We start from the raw sequence: 27684 nt of genomic DNA on the forward strand, positions 1-27684 counted from the left end.
GAACGTGGACAAAGGCTGCAGGAGAGAGCCTGCTGGAGGGGGGGGGTGTTTGGTGCTGGGTGGTGGAATGCAGGGAACCCCAGGGCTGGGGTCTAAGCTCCCTGCTCCCCCAGAAGGACTTGACTGAGGGGTCCTGGTTGTACCCACAAGCTCTGTTTTAGACTGTGTTCCTGTTGTCCAATAAACCTTCTGTTTTACTGGCTGGCTGAGAGTCACAGTGAATCCCAGGAAGAGGGGTGCAGGCCCCGGACTCCCGCACACTCCGTGACAATGCCCAAACAACATCTCTTCACAAAAGAGTAGCATAGAGGGAAAATTCACAAGTACAGCCTCTGGAGTCCATTGGCATTGCAGCAGCTATCTGATGCCCTGTCATATCTTTGATCTGCTGCATCTCACAGCAGAGCCAGTGCCCTCGAGACTGCGGGCACATCCTACTCTGGCAATCCCTTGACAATAACCTTCCCCCTAGGGCTTCTGCCACTTCGTTCCTACCTGAAACTTACAAGTGCATGGAAATGTGCAATAAAAATAATTTATCCATATATAGGGAAAAAAGTTAGCTGAAACTTTTCTGAATGGCCAAAGGCTCTCTCCTGGGTATGTCAACACTGCAAGTGAAGGTGTGATTGTAGCCCAGGTAGGCATACCTGTGCTAACTTTAATCCAGCTAGCGGGGTAACAACAGCAGTGTAGATGCGGTGCCATGGGCTCCGCTGAAGCTAGCCACCCAAGTAGAAGCCCCCTAGGGAATCTGGATATGTATTTGGGTGGCTAGCCTGTGCTGAAGCCCATCTATTGTTACCCATGCTAGCTATGGTACAATCACCTTCGCTTGCAGTGTAGACACGCTCACTGATACAGACTGCTTACCTTCCCTTGTGCTGACATGCTTCCCCCGGCCCAAGTCAGGTTTGCAGCTGGTGGCGGAGGTCTGGGTATCGTGGAAGTGAAAAAATTGGTAATGTGGCTCATTGCATTCAGGGGGTCCCTAAATATGGGACAGTTAGGTGACCCCCCAAATACAGGACACAAGGTGAAATTCACCCCAAGGTCTTATACACCAATTCAGTGCCATATAAGCCCTCAACATGGAGATTAAGAGGGGCTGGCTCTTTGCTCAGGGGTGAATTTCATGCTCAGCGCACAACTCAGGCCCACAATGCGGGGCTGAAGAGAATCACTGCTGCAGACAGCTGAACCTGCGGCAGGACTGTTAGTTCCTTTGCCATAAGTAACACTGTCCATAAGCCCCAGTCATGATTCTGCAAATTCCTGATGCCGATAGTTACAGCAATAAAAGTACAGCGTCACCATATTTGCGAAAGAGATGAACGTCACTTTGAGTCTAAAGTGAGAGAGAATGGGAGAGATCCCTCCTAACGAGGGAAGGTCAAGGAAGAGGAGTCCCAGAGGTGACTGGTGGTGGGTTCAGTTGGGTTTGCAAATAGTTTTGTAAAAATGGTCTCTTCCTTTTTTGGCAGGTATTTTTTTTTACAGTGAATTTACGTTTGTGAAGGGTACCAGACTGGCAGCCCTGGACACCTATCTTTGGACCTGACTCAGCAAGGTGCTTAAAGTATATGCCCCTCTAAACATTCCCAACTAATACCAAACCTTGATTTCAATGCTTAAGTAGCTTGCTGAATCCTGAATCCTTCATGCATGGAACAAGCACACCATTGGAAACTGCAGAACACCACTTCACCAACGGACTACCTCTAGGGGGGAGAAGACAGGTAGGTCTCCACTTGTACACTCAGTAGTTAGCCTCTCTGCAGAGACCGTCAACAAGAGTGACAGTGAGTGGTTATTTTTGGCATTTATGCTGTTATGTCTGTTACAAAATGAACTGAGACTTATTCCACAAGGACAATTGGGGCAAAGATGGTTGTCTTGCTATTTTGTGCAGTGCCTATCACAATGGGAGCCTGATCTCCTCATTTGCAGATGTGTCAGATCTGGGGAGAAGGGAAGTGAAGGTTACCAAGTTGCTGCCCCTGACCAGCACCACTGCCTCTTGCAGACGGTGATTTTTCAGAGCATTCCGAGACTAGAAAAACTGCATTACATACAAACCAGAAATCCTGTTGATCAGAATTACTGATTGCTTGTCTATCCAGCGAGAGCCAGGACATTTTTTTTTAATACCCCAAACCACCCAGCAATCTGACACAGATTGTGTTTGGAATATACAAACATATACGGCTTATACATGTAACAGTGAAGCATGATTTAATTAAATGAGCACTGGGCAGGAAGCCAGGAAAGTCTGCATTCTAATGCAGGCTGTGCCACTGACTCACTGTGTGTCCTTGAGACAGTCATGTAACATCTCCATCCCCCCAGTCTGTAAAATGGAGCTGGAAATGCTTTTCTACAAGGGGGAGAGTCAGGGCTTGATTTTCAGAGATGCTCCACACTCACAACTGCAGGGGGAAGGCAAATGGTGAACTAATAATAATAATCCCTAGCTCTGATTTAGAGCTTTACATCAGTAGGTCTCAAAGAGCTTTGCAAAGGAGGTCAGTATCATTATCTCCATTTCACAGGTGGGGAAACTGAGGCACGGAGAAGTGACGTGACTTGTCCAAGGTCAGCCAACAGGCCAATGGCCAATCCACTCTGTTAGTTCTTCTGAGTCCCAGTCCAGTGCACTATCCACTAGGCCACACTGTCTCCCCTACGACTTTTGTTTTTATGCCAAACTCTGTCCACTGTATTGTTACCTCATTCTCCCAATCCATCTCTACCCCATTTAGCCACCTATTGTGACCTCTCTGATACTGAGAGTATACACTCTCTGCAACAGGATTGTCTTCTTTGTTGTTTGTTTGTACAGTGCCTAGCACAAGGGGGCCTTTATCCTTGATTGGGGTTCTGTGGCAATAGAAATAAACAATAGCAGTAATAAGCACCTAATAGGTCCAGGTGAGCAATAGATGCTCAGTGCTTCTGAAAATAAGGACATGAATGTTTGTCCAGAGCTTTGAAAATACAAAGTGCTAAGAATCAGGATTGATTATTATCCCTCATTATGAAATGTCTGCTACACCCGCAAATAATGTGTTTAACTCATTCCAGGTATATGAATCAAATACTTTTACCAGCTGGATTTCATGCATAAGGGGGTTCAGCAGCAAGCATCAGAAATGCACCCCCTCCATCGTCTCTCTGACACCAGCACACGCTAACGCGCAATGTTCTTCTAGTAACAGAAGAAGGAGGAGAGAAAACAACAACATCCCAGCAAAAGAAGGAGGAAGCCCCCACATCAAATTCCAATCTGTTTTATAAATAAATATGGTGCTGGTGCCAGCTTTGTTGGTATGGATCCCAGTGATTTTCTTCTGACATATGTTAGTTCCTCTGTTTGAGCCAAAAGACTTAGTAAGCAAATATTTAGCAAGCATTTGGAACATGTGACTTGGGCTGTCTTGAGGAGATTACTTATTTATCTAATAAGGGACATCAACTCTCATGCTTCAGGGCATAAGCCAGCCTCTAATGGATGGGAGCTCGGAAGAAAACTTCCTCTAAGGGCAGTTTATTCCATAGTTGCCCACTACAACATTTGTTGCATTTTCCTCTGAATCATATTGTTCTGGCCACTGTCAGAGACCAGATATTGGATTAGACAGACCACTGTTGTGATCCATTATGACAGTTCCTGGTTTCCTGTGATACAGGCACAGACACACACCTGGAAACGGAGGGGGAGAAATCGAGAGAGCCCTAGAATCAGCGAGAGACAAGGAGTGCTGAGAAACAGAGACATGGGGACATCGTCCCAGAGAGATGGTCGTGCACAGAGAACACCATGGTGCATGAAGAATCTATCCTAGAAGGGCCCAATCAGTTAAATGGACAGCAAGTGGCAAAGTGTTTTTATTTGCAAGGATTGTCACATGCCAGGAGATATAAACTGGTCAATTTTATCAGGAAAATCCATGTTTTCATTATAGTGTAAGCAGCATCCATTTAAATTTGAAAGTTCTGAAGAACAGCGTCTCATTGACCATTTGTTCCTACTCCTTCCAGGGTAGCTCCAGCAATAGCCCCATGAAACCACAAATGGATTGGAGAATCTAGGCTTGACCCAGGGCTCGCTTACGGCCTGATCCGAAGTCCATTGGAGTTAGTGGAACAACTTCCACTGATGTCAGCAGGCTATGGATCAGACCCGTACACTGTTTTTTCTCCCCTGATTTTAACAGAAGTACTCCTGATTTACACAGGTATTAAGAGAGAAAAACCAACCCTTCCATATTTCTCTGTTGCATTTGAGACTCTTTAGTCCAGAAGGAAACACAGGGATGTTGAGGTAACATCGTCAGTGATACTAAACTTCCTTTCAACTTCCATACTATTTTATTGATATTACAGTTCCACCTAGGTTCTATAGAGACACAAGATTGCAAGAGGCCGTCCCTGCCCTGATGAGCTTGCAGTCAAAATAGTCAAGACATGCAAAAGGTGGGAAGGGAAATAGAAGCAGGGGTACTGGAACAATTTATACAGTGGGGGTCCTGAGAGCCACTGAACCAAACTGTAAACCTTGTATATAATGGAAACCACTTCAAGCCAAGGGTGCAGCCGCACTCCCCAGCACCCCTAGGTCCAGTGCCTATGAATAGAAGAACAGTCAGGTGAAGTGACTTGCCTAAGATCAAACAGCAGGGCCATGGCAGAGATGAGACTAGCATCCAGGTCCCCTAACTCCCAGGTGGGTGGCCTATTAAGTGGGTCACAGTTTTGGGCATCAGGAGAAAAGGGTTCTATGCTCTGTACCACTGATCTGCTGTGTGATCGTGGGTAAGTTGCTTCCCCTCTCTGTGTCTGTTTCACCTCCTCTCCTTTGTCTGGTTTGCCCTGTCAGCTCTTCAGGGCAGGGACGGCCTGTTTATACAGTACCCAGCACAGAAGGGCTCCAATCTTGGCTGGGGCTGTTACCTGGGGTTCTTTCAACCCAAAGCTCTTGGTAACTTTTACTCTGTGCAAGGTGGTGCGGGAAATAACTCAGGGGAGACACGGCCATCCGACGGATAGATGGCTGGCACAAACAGGACAACACAAGAGGGCTTTCACTTAAAGCTAAACTTTACTTAGTCTCAAGCACTTATGCCCCCAACCCTTGATAATTACCAAAGCTGAGTGTGGCTCTTGAGTGACACAGCGGCAGTCTTCTGGTGGCCAAATCTTCTGTCTGCCGGTGGGGACCGCAAGATGTATCCAGAGGGAGAGTCCAAAAGAGTCCAACTACCTCAAACTTTTTCCCCTTATTTATACATTAGTAATAAAATGACATGTCCCTTAAAGACAGGTTTCAGAGTAGCAGCCATGTTAGTCTGTATCTGCAAAAAGAACAGGAGGACTTGTGGCACCTTAGAGACTAACAAATTTATTTGAGCATAAGCTTTCGTGAGCTACAGCTCACTTCATCGGATGCATGCAGTGGAAAATACAGTGTATTTTATATACACAGAGAACATGAAACAATGGGTGTTTCCGTACACACTGTAACGAGAGTGATCAGGTAAGGTGAGCTATTACCAGCAGGAGAGAAAAAAAACCTTTTGTCGTGATAATCAAGGTGGGCCATTTCCAGCAGTTGACAAGAACATGTGAGGAAGAGTGGGGGTGAGGGGAATAAACATGGGGAAATAGTTTTACTTTGTGTAATGACACATCCACTCCCAGTCTTTATTCAAGCCTAATTTAATGGTGTCCAGTTTGCAAATTAATTCCAATTCAGCAGTCTCTCGTTGGAGTCTGTTTCTGAAGTTTTTTGTTGAAGAATTGCGACTTTTAGGTCTGTAATCAAGTGACCAGAGAGATTGAAGTGTTCTCTGACTGGTTTTCTAATGTTATAATTCTTGATGTCTGATTTGTGTCCATTTATTCTTTTTCGTAGAGACTGCCCAGTTTGGCCAATGAACATGGCAGAGGGGCATTGCTGGCACATGATGGCATATATCATATTGGTAGATGTGCAGATGAACGAGCCTCTGATAGTGTGGCTGATGTGATTAGGCCCTATGATGGTGTCCCCTGAATAGATATGTGGACGCAGTTGGCAACGGGCTTTGTTGCAAGGATAGGTTCCTGGGTTAGTGGTTCTGTTGTGTAGTGTGTGGTTGCTGGTGTGTAGTGTGTGGTTTGCTTCAGGCTGGGGCGGGGCGGGGGGGGGCTGTCTGCAAGCAAGGACTGGCCTGTCTCCCAAGATCTGTGAGAGTGATGGGTCGTCCTTCAGGATAGGTTGTAGATCCCTGATGATGCTCAGGAGAGGTTTTCGTTGGGGGCTGAATGTGATGGCTAGTGGCGTTCCGTTATTTTCCCTGTTGGGCCTGCCTGCCTGGCAACCTCTGGGCACTCCTCCGGCTCCCTTAAAGAAAACTTGTTAAGTAAACAGTTTCAATGGTCAAGCAATTATTGATTAACCAGGGGTGGGTTTTTCCAGAGTTTGCAACCTTGAGGCCCTAATAGACATTCCTGGGGCACATCCTGCTCTTCTAAAATGCATGTATCAGCAACTTCAACACAATTCTCATCAGGAAGGATGCGGGGTCAAGCTGCCTTTTCTGTGGCACCCACAACTCCCTCCCTTCTTGCCTTGGTCAAGCTGAGACTGCTGAAGGGCCAATTTACAGCCTGCCGACTTGGCTGCTTTTAGCAATAAGCCATAGCCGTTTCAGGCACTTTACTGGTTTGCTGACATCTCCCCGTACAGGTCCTCTAGGTGCTACTGGAATAGAAATAATTTCTACTGACAGAGAGGACACCTTGGATCTCACATGTGCCCCACAATTCTCTGCTTTGCCCACTGAGGTGCCTCCCTAGAGTAGCCACTGTATCCAACGCAAAGGATTCTGGAACATGTCTAGGAAGCAAAGAGTGGCTGTTGCAGCTGACTCAGCAGAAGCCAGGAGACAAAGAACACAGACAGGACGGCATGGGGTTTCAGAAGAAAGCAGGGAGCGGTGTGGTGAGGGAAGAAGGGAAGATCTTATTTTTTGCCAGACTGCCTGGTCTCAAGACAGTCTCAGAGGAGGCCAGTAATGGCCGACACATCCTGCTTGGGAGGATTTATAGCACTTTTATTTTAAAAGGCTAAGGGTGAGGGTTGGGGTGTGGGGGAAGAGAACAGTAGAGAACTGTAATAAAGGAATTCCCCCCCCCCCCCCCCCGCGGATAGATTGCTGTGAAAAACCCTCACTCTTGGGAGAGAAGTGCCTTGATCTGCGATTCTAGTTTGGGCACTGTGCTGTGATACAGTCTCTTGGTAACTTTTCTATTTCAAGGGCAATATTTATCTGCTATGACCTTCCAACCAGCCTGGCTTCTTGCTTATCTTGTCTTTCCGGATGCCAGGGTCAGAAGAGGTATGTTAGAGAACCATAGGTACATTCACTCTATCGGTCTCATCTCCTCTGGTGACACAGATGTGTGAACGCTGCAGAGAGAGACTGGCCATTTTGACATACAAATGAGTGTCAGCTACTTGTCCCTTGCAGCTGCTGAGCTAAATGCTCCCAAACCAAGCAGAGAGAAACGATGCAAACTGGAGACTTGTTCCATGCCCTTAAGAGATGGGGCAGGGAGGGAGAAGGTGCTGAGAAAGACAGTGGTGTGTGTACAGGAGGATTGTCATGGTTACCTCTCTGACAAAACAAATGGCACCACTTAATGATGGTCACCCAAAGAGCTATGGAAAAGTGTGTGTTAATCAGCTGGCAGGCAGCGGAGCTAGGTCCCTGCTATGTGAAGCAGAAGCCTTCACAGGATCACAGACAGCCCCCAGGCGCTGGAGGGGAACGGTGGAGCTTTGGCAGAGGGACACATGTTGCTGCAGCTTGCAGGGTAAGGAAGCCCCGGCATCCGGCGGACTTAGCCTGGGGGGGGAAGGTAGCAATGAAGCCAGGGCCCCCCTGGGAGCCTGGGCAGGGTGCGCCCGGGGCGGGGGGCAGAGCGAGCTTGCTGGGATAGCTAAATACCACATGTTGCCGAGGTTTCTTCGCCTGCAGAGATCGCCTGCCCCCCGCACCCCACGCCGGTCTGCCTCCCGAGCTCTCGGTCTCCAGGCTGAAGCGGTGCCTGCCGCCGCCTCCCGGCTTGTCCGGGCTCTCGGTGCAGCCGCTCGCCCCAGCAGCCGGGCTCGGGCCACGGCAGGAGCGTGTGAAGTTGATCCCGGCCTCCCCGCCCCTCCTCCCTCCAGCCAAGGTAGGCGAAGCAGCCGGCTGCTCTCCGCGGCTTCCTTCCGCGCCCGCGCCCGGAGCGCGCTGGCCGCTCCGCAGGGCCGCGGGGAGCGTGGGCGCATTTCCCAGGCGCTGCGCGGTGCCTCGTCGCGGCGCAGCCGCTGGGTGTTAAAAATCCCGGGCACAATATTTCTGCGCGCGAGCCCCCCCCCCGGCAAAGTGCCGCTCCCCTCTCCCCGCTGCAGGGCACTGACCTGCCCCCAGCCCGGGGGCAGAACAGGCGGGGGGGGGGGGGCAGGAGCATGAGGGGGCAGGAAAAGCCCAACTGTCTCTTCGCCTTCTGCCCCGCTCGCTGGGCGGAGAATGAACTTCACTAGCCCCTGCCGTGGGGGTGTGTGTGTGTGTGGGGGGGAGATTAGATTGACTAGCCCCTGCCGTGGGATGTGTGTGTGTGTGTGTGGGGGGGATTAGATTCATTAGCCCCTGCCGTGGGGTGTGTGTGTGTGGGGGGGGGGGGGGGATTAGATTCACTAGCCCCTGCCGTGGGGTGTGTGTGTGTGTGGGGGGATTAGATTCACTAGCCCCTGCCGTGGGGTGTGTGTGTGTGTGTGGGGGGGAGATTAGATTCACTAGCCCCTGCCATGGGGGGGGGCGGATTAGATTCACTAGCCCCAGCTGGGGGGTGTGTGTCGGGGGGGGGGGGTAGATGGGGAGCCGCCGGGTGCCGTGCAGGGCACCGCTTGCGCTCCCCGCGGCGCGCAATGACCTTGCCAGGGCGCATCGCAGCGCAGCGCAGCCCAGCGCCGGGTTCGCATTACGCAGCGCTGGGGACAAGCGCTGGCAGCCAGCCCAGGGCGGCGGAGCGGGGCCGGGCTCAGGGAGGGAAGGCAGCCCAGACTCACCACACGGTGCTGCTAGGCTTGGCCCCTGCAGCACTTGGCTCACCCTGGCCAGCAGCCCCCCCCAGGAACAAGGGCTTTACTTGCAAGGGGATGGGCTTGGTTTGCTCCATCCTCCCTCCGGAATCCTCTGCTCCCACCAGCTGCTGCTGGGGCCAAGAGCTGGCTTCCCTCTGCAGCGACTTGGGCCTTGCTTCTGCCCGAGCGTGCCAGCACCCTGCGGCCAGCCAGCGTGGCGTGGGAATGCTGTTCTGCATCCCCCCCCATGGCAAGCTTACTTGGCAGCCCTGAAAACTGAACCCAGGGCCTGGGCAGGATAGGCACAGCCCACAGCCAATGGAGCTGCTCGCCCCCAGCTAAGGGGTCTCACCTCTGTCCTGAAAAGAACCCCCCCCACGAGCGTGAGAGCACAGGGCTATCTCGTGGGCCCCATCAGGCCCTGAGCGCTTTGCTTAGACTAGCCTTCCAGGTGGCCAATTAGCACCAATGCTGGTGGCCTCTGCTTCAGGGGGGATGAGTGGCTCCCTCCTTGGTGCTAAGTGATGGTTTTAAGGGCAGTCTCCTGTGGGTTTGAGGCCCGGGTCTTTCCGCTTGCATCCCAGAGGAGCTGGCTGCACAGGGGGCAGGGATGCACCTGCCTTTGTTCCTGCAGGATTGTGGGCAGGCGCCTGGCTCTGGGAACCAGGAGCTCTGAGCACCAGGCTGGCCCCTCAGGACAGAGATGAATGACACCCTCTGTGCTTGCAGAGAGCATGTTGCAGCCCGGTTGCTTGCAGGGGTGGCCAGCAGGTGGCAGCAGCCTAGAACCCCCCCTGCTAGGCCCCGGCAGGACTGCTGGAGGGTTGGGATTGGAGAGCAGGGGCTCCTGGGGCGGCTGCAGGTTGCTCCTGAAAATCTGCTGTCAAAAGACTCGCTTTCCCACCTACGGTCTCAGTCCACTTGGGGGCAGGGCTGGCAATGAAGGGCCAGACCCCCCCATCCCACCCCCATGGGCTCTAGTGCCTTATGGGTATACTGGTGTGTGTAAGCCCCCCCTTCCTCCTGCCAGCTTGTAAGTGACATTACAGACCTGGCTCTTGGCTCAGCCCAGGGCAGCCTTCCACGTAGTGGGGCTTCTGCCCGGGAAGAGAGACACAAGCCAGCCGGGAACCATGTCAGCTGGGCTCTTCCTAGGGATGTTTCTGTAAGATACAGACCAGCCATGACCCTTCCCAGGGAGCGCGCTGCTTTTCACTGTGAAGCAAGGCCTGGGGTAGATCTAGGGGAGAAGGTGCCTAGGGTTAAATAATCCACTGCTTCAAGTGCCTCTTCCACCAGCCATCACCACCGCTGGCTTGCAGCGTATGGGAAACAAAGCGCAAAGTCCTGGCCCTGCCCCTTCCACCACGTCCAGCAGCTTGAGGAGAGGAGGCCAGGCTGCCATAGCACTGAAGGGCAGCTGCTCCGCTGCCCATCAGCACCTGCCTACCTACCCCACCCCACCCCACCTTGGAAGCTGAAGAATCAGTATTGGGAAAGAACCTGAAGCACATGCAGCTTCTGACCTCAGTCAGTGGCGATCCACTCCCCAGATCAGGCAGGGGACCATTGCCAGGCCAGCCAGCCCACCCAGCACCATAGGGGACAACGTGTATCACCACCTGATCCAGAAAACTTAAGGGAGCCCTGTGTGGTTACTGTTTTGCCAACATGTCACCGTATTACAAGACCCACCACTAGGATGCAGCCGCTGCTGGGGAGGTGAAAAACAGCAGCTGTTTCTAACAGCACACGGTAACACAGAGATACCATATCCAACCAAAACTACCAGGCGAGTCTATGGCTGTGTCTACACTGCAAGCCCAAGTAGGCAGATCCGCGCTAGCTCTAAGCCAGCTAGGCTGGGTAATAAGAGTAGTGAAGGCAGGGCAGCAGGGGCTAACAACAAGCTCCCCCAGACGTGCTCTGGTGTCCAGCCTGTGCTGGAGTAGAGCCCCTGTTGGTGCCTGCACGCTACCATTACCCAGGCTAGCAAGATTGAAGTTAGCCTGGGTGTACCTACCCTAGTGCAATCACATCTTCCCCGTGCGTTGCAGGCTTACCCTAAGGGTAGGTCTACACTGGAGCTGGAGATGTAGTTTCCAGTTGAGGTAGATATTAGCAAGCCCGGATTGAGCTAGTGTGCTGAAAAGAGCGGTGGAATAGAGGCTGCACAGGTGGCAGGACAAGTGAGCTGCCCCTGGGGCAATTCCCAGGTATGTACTGGGGCGCTAGCTCACCCCGCCACCCCTGCAGCCAGGGCTGCCCTGCTATTTTTAGCGTGCTAGCTGGATCACAGCGAGCATGGGTGTGTCTACCTGAACTGGAAATTAGACTTCCAGCTCCACTTTTCACTGGATATCTTGACCTTGCTTAACTCTGACTTCTGACGAGGCTAAATGGCTGAAGGGAACATCCTGTGCTATATAGCAAAGGCACCATTTGGCACCCGTGCTGGTAGCTGCAAGGGTCCGACTGGGCCTTGGAGACTAAACTTCTCTCTCATCCCTTGGGGGTGAGCTTTCCAAAAGAGGGTTGAGGTGCATTGGTCTGTAGCGTTGGGAAGCTTATGCAATTATTGCCTATATTTTACTGGTTCTGCAGATGAACAGGGCTTCTCTTTCCAGTTCCATCCTGTGGGAACAGCCGCTGAATTCACTTGGACAGGATAGTAACAATGAATGGCCACAATGCGTCAGGTCCGTTCTGTCTTTAGTCTAGACAACAGAACCCGGGAGAGATGCTCATAGATTACAATCGGGCATTTCTTGTGATCATCCTGTCAAGCCACTGGATGTCAGTGTTGATTGATACAAATGAAGCTGAAGGAATATTTACCCAGCAGAAGAAAACCCTGTCTCTCTCTTCCTCAAAGCAGCTTGAATGTGGAGGAGATCTGGAGATGTGACCTCCTCACATCTCAGGGCTATGCCTGGTCTGTTCCTGGACAAGAGACCTCCGAGGAAACCCATACGGTATAGTTAATGAAGCCACCATTCCCTTAGTCAGTATCGATCCAGTACCCCAACCTGGCATTAGGGAGGTGCTGTGCTGTTGTGCGGCTCATCTTTCTGAACAGATTTACAACGGCAGTCCTGAGTGCTTGTGGTCATTAAACATCCCAAGGCACTTTTTGCAACAGTAGGAGCGATAGCCTTGGTATCTTGGCCTATTTCTGGCTGGGTAATTACATTCCACCTGGCTAAAATTTCCCTTGTTGTTTCAACTGGATGCAGTATTTTTCACCGACAGCCCTAAACTGTTGCACAGCGTTCTTATGTGCCGTTAAAGAGTTTCTGGGTTCCCCTGTCGAAAGGGCCGCAGTTCTGTGACGGGGCACACGATCCTTCTCTGTTTAATTCCAACTGGGGCGTTCCGCTGAAATAGTTAATCCCGAGAGCAGAACTCCGGTTCCCAGAGCTCAGCCGTGAGATGCGGCTATAGCGGTGTGTGGGTCCAAGGAGAAAAAAAAAAAAAAAAAAAAATCAGAGGCGTGGCAATGTAGTGGCTCGTGGCTGGGGCCAGTGGGGCATTGTGTGGCTTAGTTCATGCACAGAGGCTGTTTAATATCAGATCTGCTCTTTACTGGAAGCCAGGTGTTCACTCTTTGACCTTATTATCTATATTACAGTAGCACTGAGGAGTCAATCAGGATCAGGCTGCATTGTGCTAGGTGCTGGATAAGTATACATCAAGACAAGGCCCTTGTCCTAAAAGGTCTTTTCCATCTTTGCCTCCTCTGATGCTGAAGGCTGGTGGCAGCAGTGAGAAAATGCTGAAAGGAGCAGGATGCATTTTTGGAAGGGGGATTGATTTAGGGCCTAAAAAGTCCCTTCCCATCCCATCATCCTGAGCTCAGACTAGCAGAATAGGGCTCACTTTAAATGCTAGCTCCGTTACAAATATTAACGTTATCAACTGATCATTAACACTGCCGTTCCAAAGCTGAGAGGTCAACCTGGATGCAGTTACAACCAACCCCCAACTCCTGGCTCAGTTCTCCCTGCCATTCCTAAGTTCTGGATCCTCCCCGACCACCTCCTTTCAGCTGCTGCCCTCAGTTAGGGGGGGCAGGACCCAGACTGGGGTGCACAGTGGCTGGCTTAGCCTGCAAGCAGGACCAGCCATTCAGAAAGCAACATGGCAAAAGCATAAGGGGATGTTCCTGCAAGCAATCCCAAATTGTCTGCAATGCTGCATTGTATCTATTGGCCCATTCGCTAGGCTGTGGCATCCAAGAGGCATCATTATTATTAACTGTATTGCAGTAGTGTCTAGGACCCTTGTACAAACACAGAAACAAAAAAGAGATTAAGTTCTTTTGTGCGAGGACCAAGTGCTCTTGTCTACCTGCAATCACAATCCAGTCCCTCTTTCTGTTGACATTTAATGCAAGCAAACAAGCTCTAAAGAGATTTATCTACCCTCTCTCTTTAATAGAGTAGACATTTAGGAGCAGATTTTTAAAGGCTTAAAGATGCAGATGGGATTTTCAAAAGTGCACCCATCTGCATCTGTAAGCAATTAACCTTTAAAAATCTGGCCCTTAGAACCTGATCCAAAGCTCACTGCAGTCACTAGAAAGACTTCAGTGACTGGAAAAGGCCCTCACTGCTGTGCAAAGTGGGCGTAAAACGCTACTTTCAAGCTTGTTAGTGTGTAATAAAGTTTATTCTCGAAAACAAGGCTCTGTACTTTGCACATCACTGCTGCCCTTCTCGCATATCAATCCATCAAGTCACACTCCCATAAAACTCCCCCACCTGAGGAACATCCATCCACCATAAAACCATCCAGAGTGTCGCCCTGCCACATGACAAGCACAATAATTCACGCCTCCATAAAACTCCCTCACCATCATGTATGCAGAGGATCAGATCATTAACAATACAGGAAAAGGCTCCTCAGCAACATCCCTGCATCCAGGAGTTTGACTGACAAACTACAAGTGAATATTCACTTCATTGCCCACTGGCAGTTCCTCACCATCAGTTTGAAAGCTGATTCATGGAACACACCTGATGCATGGAGCATGCTGGCTGCAGACTAAGCTAGCAGCCTCACACATAGCCGCTTATCTGTCCAGCCTTGTATAGGGAATGCCTGTCCAGCCGCCGGAGCACTGTAATCTTCATTGAGCTTTCCCCTTACCTTTCCCTTACGCAAAATGTAGCAGGTAGATATGAGGATCCCTGGGCTGGTCAATGGACAGTCGCTGCAGATCGGACATCCCTACTTTACATTTGGTTACAGCTGTGCCAATAAGTGATCTTTCAGCTAGTTCACTGGCTGAACCGGAAAGGGGCTGGGGGGGGGGGGGGGGGGGGAAGAAGTTTCTGGCAAACAAAAAAAAATGTTTTGGGGCAAGTGCAATGTTTTGGATGTTTCTGATCTATTTAAACAATAAAATTGAAGTACATTTCAAGACAGATGTTGCAAATTGAAAAATTTTGCTTAGAAAATGTCAAAACAATTTTTTTTTTGTAACTGTGTTTGTTTTGACTGAAACAAATCAGTGAATTTGATGCCAATTCACAACATTTTGCAGTTGACCGAAATCTGCATTTTTGGCCCCCCTCCTCCCCCCAAAACCAAATTTGACTGAAACTTTTCCCCCAGCTCTACGCTCAGTCTTCTCCATGCACCCTGCTGCGCCCGCTGAGTGCGTTTGTGAATCTGTCTCTCCTGGCGGATGTGTAATTAGGGGAACATGGTAAAAGGGAGCGTACAGGGACACAACCAGCTCAGGGTTTTTGGGCGGAACAGGGCTGCCTTTTGCTCTCTTGGGGGAAGGTCGGCGATCATGCCAGCTCAGTGTCTGTAGTGTAGACGAGGACCGGAAGGTACCAGTCGTAGGGCTCAGACAGCAAAATGCAGAGCAAGTAGAGTGCAGACACGGAGAGCACAGTGGGAAGCATGGTAGGCAGAGTTCCTAGTTAGCACAGAGCAGGGTGGAGATGGCAGTTTCTCATCCACTGCTCCTAACCAAGTCACTACCAAATTCCTTGCAGCGCTGTCTGACTGAGGACTGAGAGAAGGGTAGAAGTATCTTTCCCATCATTTTCCTCTATAAAAATTCTCCCCCTTTCAGTCCTCCCAGCCTCCCCCTCTCTGGTGCATACACTTGATGGCGTGCTTGACACAGCCTGCAGCCCGCAGTCGTTCCATTCAGAGGTGATCAGCTGCGCAATGCCTCACAGAGCAGTTTTTGGCATATTCTCTTGGCTGCCTTAAGGGCCTTTGAAGGTGAAGCAGCAGAAAGAGTCGTCGGAGTGATTCCTTTGTTACGCTGCAGCGTTCGTGCTGCTGGAGCCCTCGTGCAGGTCTGATGCGGGGCCCCTCACAGATGAGGGCAGCTTGAGGCAGATAATAACCAGTCCCATCCTAGTGCCTACGGAGGCAACGTGGCCTAGTGGATCGGGCGTTAGACTGCGAGGGCTTGTCCTCACGTACAGCGCTACAGTGGTGCGGCTAGTGAAGATGCTACTCCGCCGATAGGAGAGCTGCTCCTGTCAGTGTAGTTAAACTCCAGAGCTCAGGGGGGTGGATATCTTCTCGTTATACCCATGTAGCTCTGCAGTGCAGGCTTGGCCTGAGTCAAGAGACCGGTGTTCTAAAACTGGTTCTGCTGTGTGCCCTTGGGGGAGTCACTTTCCCGCTCTATGGTCTGTTCAGCCGGTGAACTCTTTGGGGCAGGGGCTGTCTCTCGCCATGAGTTTGTGCAGCGCCTAGTGCACAGGGGGTTTCTAACAACAAGGCTGCAATGGACAGGAGGGGAAATGGTCAAACACAGAGGTGGTGGGGCCGTGGCTTGTGTTCATGCTTGGTAGCACAGGGGTCTGCTGCCCCGTGCAGCAGGGATGACTCTGTTTTCCCCAAGATCCTAAATTCTTCATCCGGGTTGGGAGGAGAGGGACCACGGACTGAACCTATTCAAAACGCATTAACAGCCCCTTCCCTTGAACAGAATATGTTTGAATATGTTTGCAGGTGGATTTGGCACCTCTTTCCAAGGAGAGCTTTAAATAGCTGGTAATCTGCAGCCCTAGTATGCCAATGCCTTTCTGCAGGCAGTGGACAAAAACAGTCGTGTATACAGCAGGGATGGAGGCTTGGTTTGAATAACTATCCATAGCTAGTCCCAGTGTCTCTGGAGCGCCATCTCCACGGTTCTGCCAATAGACCCTGACTCTCTTCCCCCTGTTGGCAACCTTCTCATTGCCCCCAGCTCTCCAGTAGGTTCCCAGCTTCCTTACAGCAACCAGATTCTCCAAGTGACAAACCAGGACAGTTGCTGCAGGGGAAAAGGGATGTGCAGAGTCAGACAGTGGGGTTTTGGCTGGGGGAGGGGGAACTACTGGGCTCATGGGGGAGGTGGAAGAAAGGCAGGTTGGCTCCCAGTGCCAGGTCAATCCGAATACTTGCACCTGTCGCTCCCAAGCTGGTGCTCACAATTCAGACCTGGCTGCAGCTTGAGCATCCCCCTCATAAGAGGCAGGACTTGGGTGTCATGCCTAGAAAGGCTGTAGGACACAGACAGACCTTGTGGTTCTCTCTGGTTCCCTAGCTCCCAGGCTGGGCTTGGGGGAAGGAGGCCCGTGTTGTGGGCCTGAGGTATTGCCGTCCCAAGCCACTCGGGACTGGCTAGTAAAACTTATTCATGTTTCAGTTCTGGTAACAGCCACAAAGAGGGCTCATCCCCTGGAAGAGCAAAGCTCCTTGTAGCTACTGGTGTGACCTGGGAGGGAGGGGGATGGGCCGAGGAATGGGGAGCCAGTAGGAGCCTAATGAAAGACACTGACTGGGAACGACTGACGGGGTGCACGGGTTTGAAGCCAGCTACGGGAATGCTGTCGCCGCTGCCCACTTGACTGCGGATGAGCCTAGGAGCGTTTTGCTCTGCTGGGCCCCGGGGGATGAGACGTCCTTCTCTACTGAGAGCCATTGCGTGCGAGTCAATGGCACTGAGCGCCAGGAGCACTTTGTTAGCACTCAGCCGCCCACAGCCGCGGCGGCGAACAGAGCCACCGCAGAGTCGTGTCTGCTCCAGGGGTTTTAGATCTCCAGGCTAGTAGGAGTCAAGAGCCCTCGCGGCCACCAGGAAAGGTTGGGAAAACCAGCGAGGCAGCCTGGAAGCCTTTTCATGCCTTGCATCATCTCTCAGCAATGGGTGTGCAGGGTAGAAGTATCTTTCCCATCATTTTCCTCTGTAAAAATTCTCCCTGGTGGAGGAGAATAGGTGGAGCTGGGAGGACCCCCCACCCCTGTCTCATCTCCTTCTCCCCTCTCTTCAGGAGGAAGCCCTGGGTGAAGGCAGCGGCCGGGAACGCAGGAGCTCAGTTTGGCCACTGACTCGCCACGTGTGAGAGTCACTTGTGCTCTCAGGGTGCATCTAAACTGCGATTAGACACCCATGGCTGGCCCATGCCAGCCGACTGGGGCTCGAGGGTCCCAGAGCTCACGCTGCAGCCTGAGCTCAAATGTCTAGGCCCACATTAAACGGCCTCGCGAGCCCAAGTCACCTGGCATGGGCCAGCCTCCGCATCTAACTGCAGCGTAGACATCCCCTCAGTTCCCCGTCCATAAAGCAAGGAGGAGGAGCTCTCATGGAGGGGTCGCTCACCAGCCAGTCCACCCCCGCATGGCCAGCATGACGCAGCAGTCTCATCTACAGTGCCACCTCCTGTCAGAGACCCCTGTGGCCATTTGCCCCTTCTCAGGACTCACCCTCCAGCCAGGTCACTTACAGTCCCCACCCCTACAGAGTCCAATAACCAGACAGGCTAATGGCCTTATGCCCACCCTGGACCCAGCAGCCCACAACTCCTTGCAAGAGGAAGGCTTTTACACCCCTTTTCCTGCTGGCAGGGAGACAAGCACAGATCCTCCCTCTCCTATGAGCTCCAGCCCGGGGACCCTGTACTAAACAGGTCTACTGCCTCAGATTCATTGCTGTTTTCCTAGGCCCCTTCCTACCTTCATCAGCCCTTGGCCCATTTCCCAGAGTGACTCCTTCCAGGGCTTTGTTGGGAGCGGAGTGGGGGTGCTAGCCACTTCCTGCCCACTTCACAGCTGATACAGAGTCCTCTTCAGGCTCCCTGGCCACCACTTTGTGCTCCGTCTGCAGCTCTTACCCCAGCTGTTGCTGGTCTGCCAATTAGCCACAGGTGAGAAGGTCTCTTAACCCTTCATTAGCAGTTGCAGGGTGGGGTTTATAGATCCCATCACACCTCTCTTTCTCCCAGGCTTGTCTATATGGATTGTGAACACGTACCCCGATGGGGCCCTGATGCTGCAGGCAGCTCCTAAGTCCTGCCATACTACACATAATAATAATTACAGCCACCAGCCTTCTCCCCAGATGGGATTGTTATTGTTTGTGTCACCATAGTGTCTAGGAGCCCACGTCCAGACTCGGGGCCCTATTGCGCTAGGCGCTGTGCAAACACAGAACAAAAGAGACAGTCCTGGCCCCAAAGAGCTGACAATCTATGTGTGCCCTTGAGAACCAATCTGCACTCCACCCCCAGCAGGAGAACCACAGCTGTCCTGCTTCTCTGAGGTAGCTGGGGACAGTGTTCCTTGCAGACCCTCACGTACCTCCACTCTGGCCAGAGAACTTTGATTACTGCTCTGAGGGACTGTGAATCAGCAAACCCTGGCACTAGAAGTTGTGATGGATGCAGCTAATATAAATGATCTCATCCTCTTCTAATTCCCTGCACTTGTCGTTGTCTCACGCCCTCTGTCTGGCCCTTTGGGAGGATGAGAGACAAGGCTGCTACAGAGTCTTCTTGACTCTCTAACACAGCGCGTCCTGCCTCCTATCACCTCACCGCACAGGCTGGCTGGGGTTAAGCAGGCACAGAAGAGACTGTTGGCTATGCTACAGCTGCTCCTTCCTAGGGGCAAGCTCCTCCCCAGCTTCCACCTGCTCAGACGAGAAGGCCAGGCACTTGATTCTGACCTCACGTGGCCTGGTGTAAATCAGGAGTAGCTTTGCGGAAGCCAGTGAACCTGCACTTGTATAAGTGATGGGGGAATCAGGTCTCAGGACTGGAGACTGAACCCACCTCTCCAATGTGGCACAGCAGAGAAATCCCATCAGCCAGGCCTGGCTTACTCCTCTGTTCTTCTTTCTAACCTGTCTCCTTCCTTCCATTTTCCTTTTTCACTCAGTTCTTTCTTCCATTTTCCTCCCTTACGGCAGGTGATTCAGCCTTCTGCCTCCCCAAACTGGCAGATCTCACTTCCCCAATGTCCTGACTGGCCTTTGCTATCTGGAGACGGTGTGTCTGGGTAGCTAGATTATCCTCAGTATCCTCGCACAACTACTCTGGCTTTTCCCCCTGCCACACTGCTGGCTTTACAGCACCCAGCAGGATCCTTGCACACAGCCGGCTCCTGGGTTTCTTAGGGTATGTTCTCACTGAAGTCCTGGGGTGTGATTGCAGCCCATGTAGACACACCCAAGCTAGCTGTAATCTGACTAGCTGGGGTACTGGTTGCAGTGAAGCCATGGTAGGGCATGCTTCAGTATGGGCCGTACAAACAGATCCAGAACCCTGGGAAATGACTCAGACGGCTAGCCCATGCTGCCACGGCTTCACGAGCTAGCTCGATTGTGCAGACATCCGCCAGAGGGTCTGGCTTGGGGCACCATGACTACCATGACACGCATTGCTGCTGAGAAGGAAAACAAACTACCCAGACGGCTGAACTGTGCATTAGGGAAAAGCCTGGCTGGAATAATCATGGTCCTATTGAGCACCCAGCAGCTGGTGACTGGAGGCTCCTTTGCACCAATGCCACTGACTTTCCACAGTCTCTGGCTCGCTCTCTCACATACGCAGGCACAAGCAAAGTTTTCTTTCCAAGCAGAAACATCGATCTGCAGCTTCTCTGGCAGGTTAGGCACCAGGGGAGCATCTATGCTTCCCACTACAAATTTCCCACGGAAAGTGGGAGATAGTGGGTACAGCAGGGCCCTGGCAATCTGGATTTTAGTTCCAGGTGTGACACGGACTACTTGGGTAAGTCTCTGAACCTCTGTAGCCCGGGGCTAATAGAACCTGCATCCCAGGAAGGTTCTGAGGCATACTACAGTCTGAGATCCTCAAATGGGAGGTGCCCTTATTGTTACTATTAATTTCTCGTTATATTTTCAGAGCCTTGCTGTCCCTTAACAGTCCTCATTTCAAAAAAGAACTAGATACATTCACAGAGGCTAGGTCCATCAGTGGCTATTAGCTAGGATGGGCAGGGATGGTTTCCCTAGACTCTGTTTGCCAGAAGCTGGGAATGGGTGACAGGGGATGGATCACTTGATAATTACCTGTTCTGTTCATTCTCTCTGGGGCACTTGGCATTGGTCACTGTCGGAAGACAGGATACTGGGCTAGATGGACCTTTGGTCTGACCCAGAAAGGTTGTTCTTATGTTCTTACTAAGTAGCCCCATCCTGGCAAAGTCCTTATTAACCCCATGGTTCCCATAACTCCATCTTGCTGGCCTCATTTGTTCTGTATCCCATCTTGGTTAGCCCTCGCTAGTACTTATCCTCATCTCAGTCACTTCTGGTTAGTCCTTTATGTCCCACCCTAGTTGGCCCAGCTTAGCTCTGCCGCGTTTCCACTGAAAGGCATGGGTGAGCTCCTGGTCCTAATGGCTTGTTGTGTTTGCCTTTCGGGACATTTGATTCAAAAGGTGCATTTAATAACACAGAGTTGGCCAGGAAACGAGAGGTAAATTGATGTCTTTCACTGTGGCTGGCTCTCCCTTGGTCATACAGAGCATTGCATAAAGCATCCAGAGCCAGCCAAGGAGCAGTCAGGCTGCAGCTGTCCCTGGGAATTCCTGACAGAGAGCGAGTGTGGTGAGTTCTGGACGGAAAGGTACCCGCAAGATCCTTATCTGAATTCCTCCGGCTGATGGACATAGTGGGAGAAGATTAGCTAAAGCGGAGATTGGGCTGGCAGCAAGAACAGTTGCAAGGAAAATTTAATTAACAGAAACATTAGAGGCAACAACTTTATGTATGAACAGCTCTGCTAAGGAGGCAATGAACTGAGTCACACTTTGCAGGAGTGAGGTGGAGACCTGGGGAGTGGGGAAGAGGAGTCATTGCATTTGCCTGAAATGCAGGGGAAAAAGGTGAATTAATATAGCCAGCATTGTGTTGCTGTCTGGTAATGGGCAAAGAAATGATAGGCCAAAAAGAATATCTGTCTATCTCCATACGTTTCTTTCTTTCATGAGAACTTTCATGTTTGTTATCACGGAGACACTTTATACTTTAAAAGAAAACAAAAACCAGAGGGGAGTGTGTGTGAGAAAGTTACCCAGTTCTGCACAACATAAAGCTATAAGCAGAAGCACAGCTGCTGGAAAGAAGTTTGATCCTGCCCCTGAAATATCAGCATGTCCTTGGTACAGTCCATGCAGATTTAACTTTACAATGTTCCCAGGTATTGTAGCACATGTCCGGGAATGGGGATTCATGGTGTCTTTCCCATCATGGTGGGAATGGTTTACTCATCTCCATGCCACGAGCTGACTTGGTCATTCACCGTCACCAGTTAGGAAGTGAATTCCTCATTATCAAGCGGGAACAAAGTTGTTCTCTAGTACCCAAGTGTACAGGGGAAGAACCATCACCATTTTCTACCCCCACCAGATCCACGAGATGCATGCCACTGTTGGCACAGCAAGGGGCTGAGGCATCAGTGCCAAATCCAGGACTATCCTCTACCCATAGTTATCCCTACAAGCCTTCCTCTCCCATTAGAAAAGATAACGTTACAGGTGCAGCTTAGGGCAGAAGGGTCCCATGGGGGGCATTTTACTCGCACCCGTCCCACTTGGCGCTGCTGTGGCCCATCCTCACCGTGCAAAGGGAAGAGAGGGAAGCTCAGCAGAACGTGATTAGGAACCAGTGGTTGCCTGGATTCCTGTCTTCAGCCTCGAGGCCGCTTCAGTTCCACCTTTTGCTATCAACTCTGTACAGGCCCCCGGAGGAAGGTCCTGCTGGGGAAGGTGCAGGCTGCCCTGCATGCTGGCTTCTGGGACAGTCGTGTACCTGCAGAGCTCTTGAGGCTGCAGACACTGCTGGGAGTGGGAGGCCCCCGATTGTTTATGCCGCCAAGGGCCTGTATCCGAGCTGCAGCTCTGCTACCTGTCCCCAAGGCTGTCTGAGGCGCTGGGAGTGTTTTGGGCTCCAGCAGTCAGGGATCTTTCAGGCGTCTCATGTCCTCCCCCCCTCTCTCCAGGCTGCCGCAGGTCCTGACACCCAAGCTACCCCAGAGCCATAAGCAGGATGCCAGGGCTCATTAACTGGACAAGCAGCTCCCCCCTCCCCCTCACAGCCTCCGAGGTCACCTCTTGCGTCAGCGGCTATGCCTTTGGGATGACTGCCTCCCTGACCTACGGCAACCCCGAGGTCCATCCTTTTGAAGGTAAGGCTCTGTTCCCTGGGGCGCAGGCAGCGTGGAGGGGGCTCAGGGGTCAGCATGGGAGGCTGGTCACTGCTGGTGTTAATGGCAGCCTCTGGAGTCCAGCTCGGCAGCCTCCCCTTTACGGACAGGGTACAATGCTTGCTACGGGTGGAACCATAGGGCCAGATTCTCTCCTGAACTGAGAACCGCTTGGCATAGCGGGGGGCATTGGGGAGTCAGTTACCGCCGCCTGATTCTCAAGACATGGCAGCTCCAGCCCCGGCCCCAGCCCAGGCATAGGTTAGAGCAGCCTAAAGGCTCTTCTAACTTACAACTGCTGGCTACGGTCCCTAAGGGACCCTGTGCCTGCTGGGAATGTGTGAAGCAGAGCTGCACTCCAGCCTGCCCCTTCCCCAGCCCACGTCCCTGCCCTCCTCTGACATGTGCCAAAGTGCATGAGGCATGCTGGGAGTAGGAGGCAGCTGAGCTCTCCTCCACAACAGCTCAGCAGAGGAGCTGTGGCCAAATTCTGGCCTCTTTGAACAGCAAAGGTGCTGGAGCTGGGAGAGGATTGGGCCCCTAGTGTTTTTTGCTTACAGTTCCAGGCTTCTTGCCTCTCCCAGTGTTTGCTCCTGTGGCTGGTGGTGCCAGAGGAAGGAACCTTTAACAGGGTGTGTCTCCTCTTGGCCACCGCACCAGAGCACGGGACCGTTGGTGGGGACTGGTTGGAAACCTCACCCCTAGGGCGGCTGTTCTAAGAGCCTTCCCTTTGGCAGGTCTCTTTGTCTACCCACTGGATGAGTACACCACCGTGGTTGGGTTCGAAGCTGTCGTTTCCAGGCGGGCTGTGACCGTGCAGATCAAAGACAAAGCCAAAATAGACGACTGTTACTTGGACTGCGGCAGCCTCCCCAGTGGAAGAGCTCAGGATGGCAGCGGTAAGGAGTCCTTTGTGGTTTGAATGGTCCAGGGGAGGAGTGGGCAGGGGAAGAGGAATCGCAGAGGGGCTGTCTGTTATGCAGGCTCGTGATGTGGTGTCAGGAGCGCGTGTACTGAACAGAAGTGGCGTGGTCCCTTTGGGGACGGGAAAAGTCACTGCATGCACTTACCACTGGCAGCAAAAGATCTGAAAATCAGAGGTGCTTCTAGTTGCTTGTAAAGGCTCCATTAGTTCTGGAAGTTCCAGCATATGAGTCTAGAAAGACTCATTAACTTCAGGGGGGTTTGGATCAGGCCCTTTCTGAGTCGCGACAAAGAGACAAGCAAGTCTCCTTCCCTGATCTCAGCCCAGAGCAGGATGGCTGTGGAAGCCCTTCTAATGCACCTGATGATACTGGGATGTTGCTGTGGGTTGTCTAGTATTTGATTAACAAATACCAGGGGCTGGTGCAGGAGGAGGGAGACCCGGACAGTGACATGGCCTCAGAGAGGAGCATCCTCTCTGGTGTCTACCCAGAGCATCTCTCCCGCGTGACCTCTCTGTGCAGGAAGGATTGCGCTGGATGAGGATTTGGAGCGAATCGTGTTTGTGGCTAACCTGGGTGTGATCCCTCCGCTGGAAAGCGTGTCCGTCTTCATCAGCACCTCCTCGGAGCTGCAGACTCTCCCGAGCGGTGCCGTGAGGGTCCTTCTCCCAGCCGTGTGTGTCCCCAAGGTGCCCCAGTGTGGCATGGAAAGCACCAGCCCCTCTGGACACCAGCTCCGAGCGTAAGGGGGAGCCAGAGTCTCCGAGCGGGTTTGCTTTTGAGGAGTGGCCCAGATGCTATGCTGCTGAGGGCTGTAGAAATGCCCCCATCCCTCCAGCAGCCTTCTCTGGAGTAGCCCCGGCCCCTCCTATCTATACCTGCAGGGGGCTGCATGGCTGGAGGGTTGGGCTTGAATTCCTCCTAGATTATGAGGAGCTGAAGGTCAGGCCACGTGCCATTGGAACGTTTCTATGAAAGCCCATTTTCCCTAGCTCAGTGGGCCCCACCATTTCTTATCAGCAGCCTCCCTTGCAACAGACTGGTTGATTGGCACACCGCAGCTCCCCACTTCTGCCCTCAGCTCCCCTCTTGTGCCCCAGCTGCCACTCTTTAGCCATCTCCTTGTCTGTCTCTTCTTTCCCAGCTCTCATCTTCAACTTCAGGGGGGTTTGGATCAGGCCCTTTTTGATCTGCCTTGCTCTCTTGCTTTGTGCCCCGCTGGTGCATCCTGCCCCAGTCCCCTGCTCACCCAACATGCTCCTGGGGCTGAGTCCAAGGGGCTGAGATGCATGAGCTGCTGGGGCTGACTTGGAGAGGAGAGGAGCTGGGGCTGGTGGGCTCCCGTCTAGGCCCACAGCCCTGCAGAAACGAGCTGCTGGCTGCATTAGGAGCTGCCGTGGGAGGCAGGGAAGCTGCCAGTTGCTTTACCCCCAGCCGTGGGGCTGTGTTTGCGGTGCAAGGCACGGGGCAGGCCCAGGGTTTGCAGCTTTGACTTGGTGTCATCTCCTCAGCAGAGATCGACATTCCTGTGGAGCTGGGAGCCTGGATCCAGCTAACAAGTTCTGTCTGGCCCAGCTGCTGGAGAGGGAGGCCACCAACCCCACCGAGTACGAGTTCAGCTTCCACCTGGAGATCCGGGGGCCCTGTGTACTCGCAGGTGAGAGCACCAGGGCTGCCCTTTGAAGCCAAGTCCGCTTGACAACCCCCTCTAAACATTGACAACAGCCCCCCACACAGAGTCAGTTTCAGCACGTTAACCCTGCCATGGCACCAGCTGTTTGTCTGCCAGCTGCAGCGCTGATGAGCGGGTGATACCATCTCCCTCCCGCCACTGATTGCTATTTCTTCCTGGGGCTGCATTTCTGTAAATGACGCTTCAGCACCCTGCACTGTCACGTGGTAAACTGGGCACCTGAGTGTAGACAGGAGACCAGACACATAGACACACACAGATCCTTATTCAACCCTCCTGGTTCCTTTATGCCGTACCCCCATCTCTGCACAGCAACTGTCTCTGCTTTCCCCCTCTGGCCCTCTGAGCCCCAGTTCCCCCCCTGAATTCCAGCTTCTCCACCCACCACATACCCGCGTCGCATCCCTCTTTCCTGCGCAGGAGTGGAAAGCCCCACACACGAGATCCGAGCTGACGCTGACCCCTCTGCCCGCTCCGCCAAGAGCATCATGATCACGCTGGCCAACAAACACACCTTCGACAGACCGGTGGAAATATTAATCCATCCGAGCGGTAGGTGGCCTGTGCTTTCTGTCTGCTATTCGCCCCCTTTCTGGGGGTCCCTCCCATTCCGTTGTCTGGGCAGCAGGTGCCATTAGCTCTGTCTTTGCATGTTGGAGGTAAATACCCCTTTCGTGTGGTAAACGTTGGGCCAGCTATGTGAACTAAATCTCTGAACATACTGGGACGTGCCTGTTGCTGTCCCAGGGTCCCCAGGTGCCAGTGTAACCCACACACCTCCTGGGTGCGGTGTTCTGTCCCATCTCGTGACACCGAGACCACTTAGAGAGAGAAATTAATGAGTTTGTCCTACAGTCTTAGCTAGCAGCCGTGTGGCTTTTAGCTCATGCAGTAAAGGCTCATGCACTAAGCTCCAAAGGCCCCAGATTTGATCCCACCTGCCGCCGACCGGGGTCTGTCGGCGTTACACCAGCTCGAATGCTGCAGTCTCCCACTTCTGCCCCTCAGCGTCTCTTGCAAACACTCTAAGGCTGTTCTCTGCTTGTCCTGCTGACCTTCCAGAGCCCCATATGCCTCACGTCTTGATGGAAGAGGGCGACATGACCCCTACAGCATATGAGCAACACCTGAAGGGGAGAAATGATTTCATTAAAGGGACCAAGAAGGACCCCAGTGCTGAGAAAAAGGTGAGATGGAAAAGGGGTTTGTCAGTAGCTGCGGTTTTATCCAGGACTGGAGGGGACCTTCCCATATGGGGTTAGAAGAGGCAGCAGCAGCATGGGGTTCCTCTGGGAATGGACCACGGAGCTCTGGTTACATACGTTCATCCCAACACACATCACATGGGACGAGCAACCCCTGCAGTCCAGTAACCTGCCTCCGAGGGTGCAGAGTTAGCTCAGTGGGTCTCAGTGCCTGGGTTAGCCTAGCCCGGGTGTGAGCAGCCCCACAGCAAAGCCCTGCCCAAGTGACTGTGTTCTCCCTGTTTCTGCACTCACCATGCGTGTCTGGGAGCAGAGCCCATGGCGCCTTGTGCTGAGATGCTCTAGGATCTTTTCCCAGACAGTTGTGTCAATTGCGGGAAACTTTGCCCTACGTGGGGGGAACTGTGGGAAGGCACCGGAGGACTCTCAAGCCACATCAGCTAGCCAGGGGTTAAAGCACCTCCTAACCTGGGCAGAAGGTTTTTGTGTTTGGACGGTAGAGAGCTTTGGCCCGGGATAAAACCCAGGTAAGTGCTTGGTTTAACTCTGTTGTGAAGACATGTCCTAACAGGGGCTTAAGGCTGATGAAGGCAGAAACGTTCTGTAGTTCTGGTGCTTCACTGAACATGGGGTGAAACTCAGTCACAGAATTAGGGTTTATAATCATTAGTATAGCATTACAGTATATTATATATAGTTAGGGTTCTAGCATTATTGTATTAATTCCATTACTTACAATAATTATCATAACAATTTAGTTATATGACAAACATCTTAGATTGCTAAATAAATATTCACTGTATCTGCACCGGGGGTCGGTTCCAGTGCGAACTCCTGCAGAATGGGTAACAGCACACACAAAGGGCTACTTGCGGTCAGGTCCCTTTAATGCAATTCCTTGATTTGCATACACCGTGGTGGCATATTGACCTGCAGTGTAGCTGTGCAGGGGGTGTCCAATGGAATTGGGGGTACTCACGTCAAACACCTAACTCAGAGGCATTCCAAATCAGTGGCCCCTTTTAAAAATTCAAGCCCAAGGTCACACAGGGAGACACTATCAGCACCAGCGATGTGATCTATCCTAGCGCCCGGTCCCACGTGTCCTGTGCCTCCTCAGGCTGTCACAATGACAGTTTTCTGGGTTGTTGCAATTGTTCATTACGTGTAAGACATGTTGACAATTTTCTTGTAGTTCTTTTCTTTCCTGTGCAATTAGATGCAATGATTAGAGCCTCGTCTGTATTACGCTGCAGGCTTCTCCTGTAATTCCGTT

General features: G+C 52.1%; 1 protein-coding gene across 3 annotated transcripts in view; it reads left to right on the forward strand.

Annotated features, from left to right (window-relative positions):
• Positions 1–7414: 7414 nt before the first annotated feature.
• VWA5B1 (von Willebrand factor A domain containing 5B1) overlaps positions 7415–27684 on the forward strand; it is a 77594-nt gene continuing 57324 nt past the window's right edge. Inside the window, exons 1-7 of one of the 3 annotated variants that reach the window (XM_043531839.1) lie at positions 7415–7860; positions 22381–22566; positions 23322–23483; positions 24033–24252; positions 25022–25167; positions 25624–25755; positions 26266–26390. In XM_043531839.1, the coding sequence (XP_043387774.1) occupies positions 22428–22566; positions 23322–23483; positions 24033–24252; positions 25022–25167; positions 25624–25755; positions 26266–26390 (924 nt within the window). In that variant the 5' untranslated portion in view covers positions 7415–7860; positions 22381–22427. Of the gene's footprint in view, positions 7861–8038; positions 8221–22380; positions 22567–23321; positions 23484–24032; positions 24253–25021; positions 25168–25623; positions 25756–26265; positions 26391–27684 lie in introns of those variants that run through there. The other 2 variants (XM_043531841.1, XM_043531840.1) reach the window with 2 other exon arrangements.

Source organism: Chelonia mydas, chromosome 18 (assembly GCF_015237465.2).
Source record: "Chelonia mydas isolate rCheMyd1 chromosome 18, rCheMyd1.pri.v2, whole genome shotgun sequence".
Classification (NCBI taxonomy): domain Eukaryota; kingdom Metazoa; phylum Chordata; order Testudines; family Cheloniidae; genus Chelonia; species Chelonia mydas.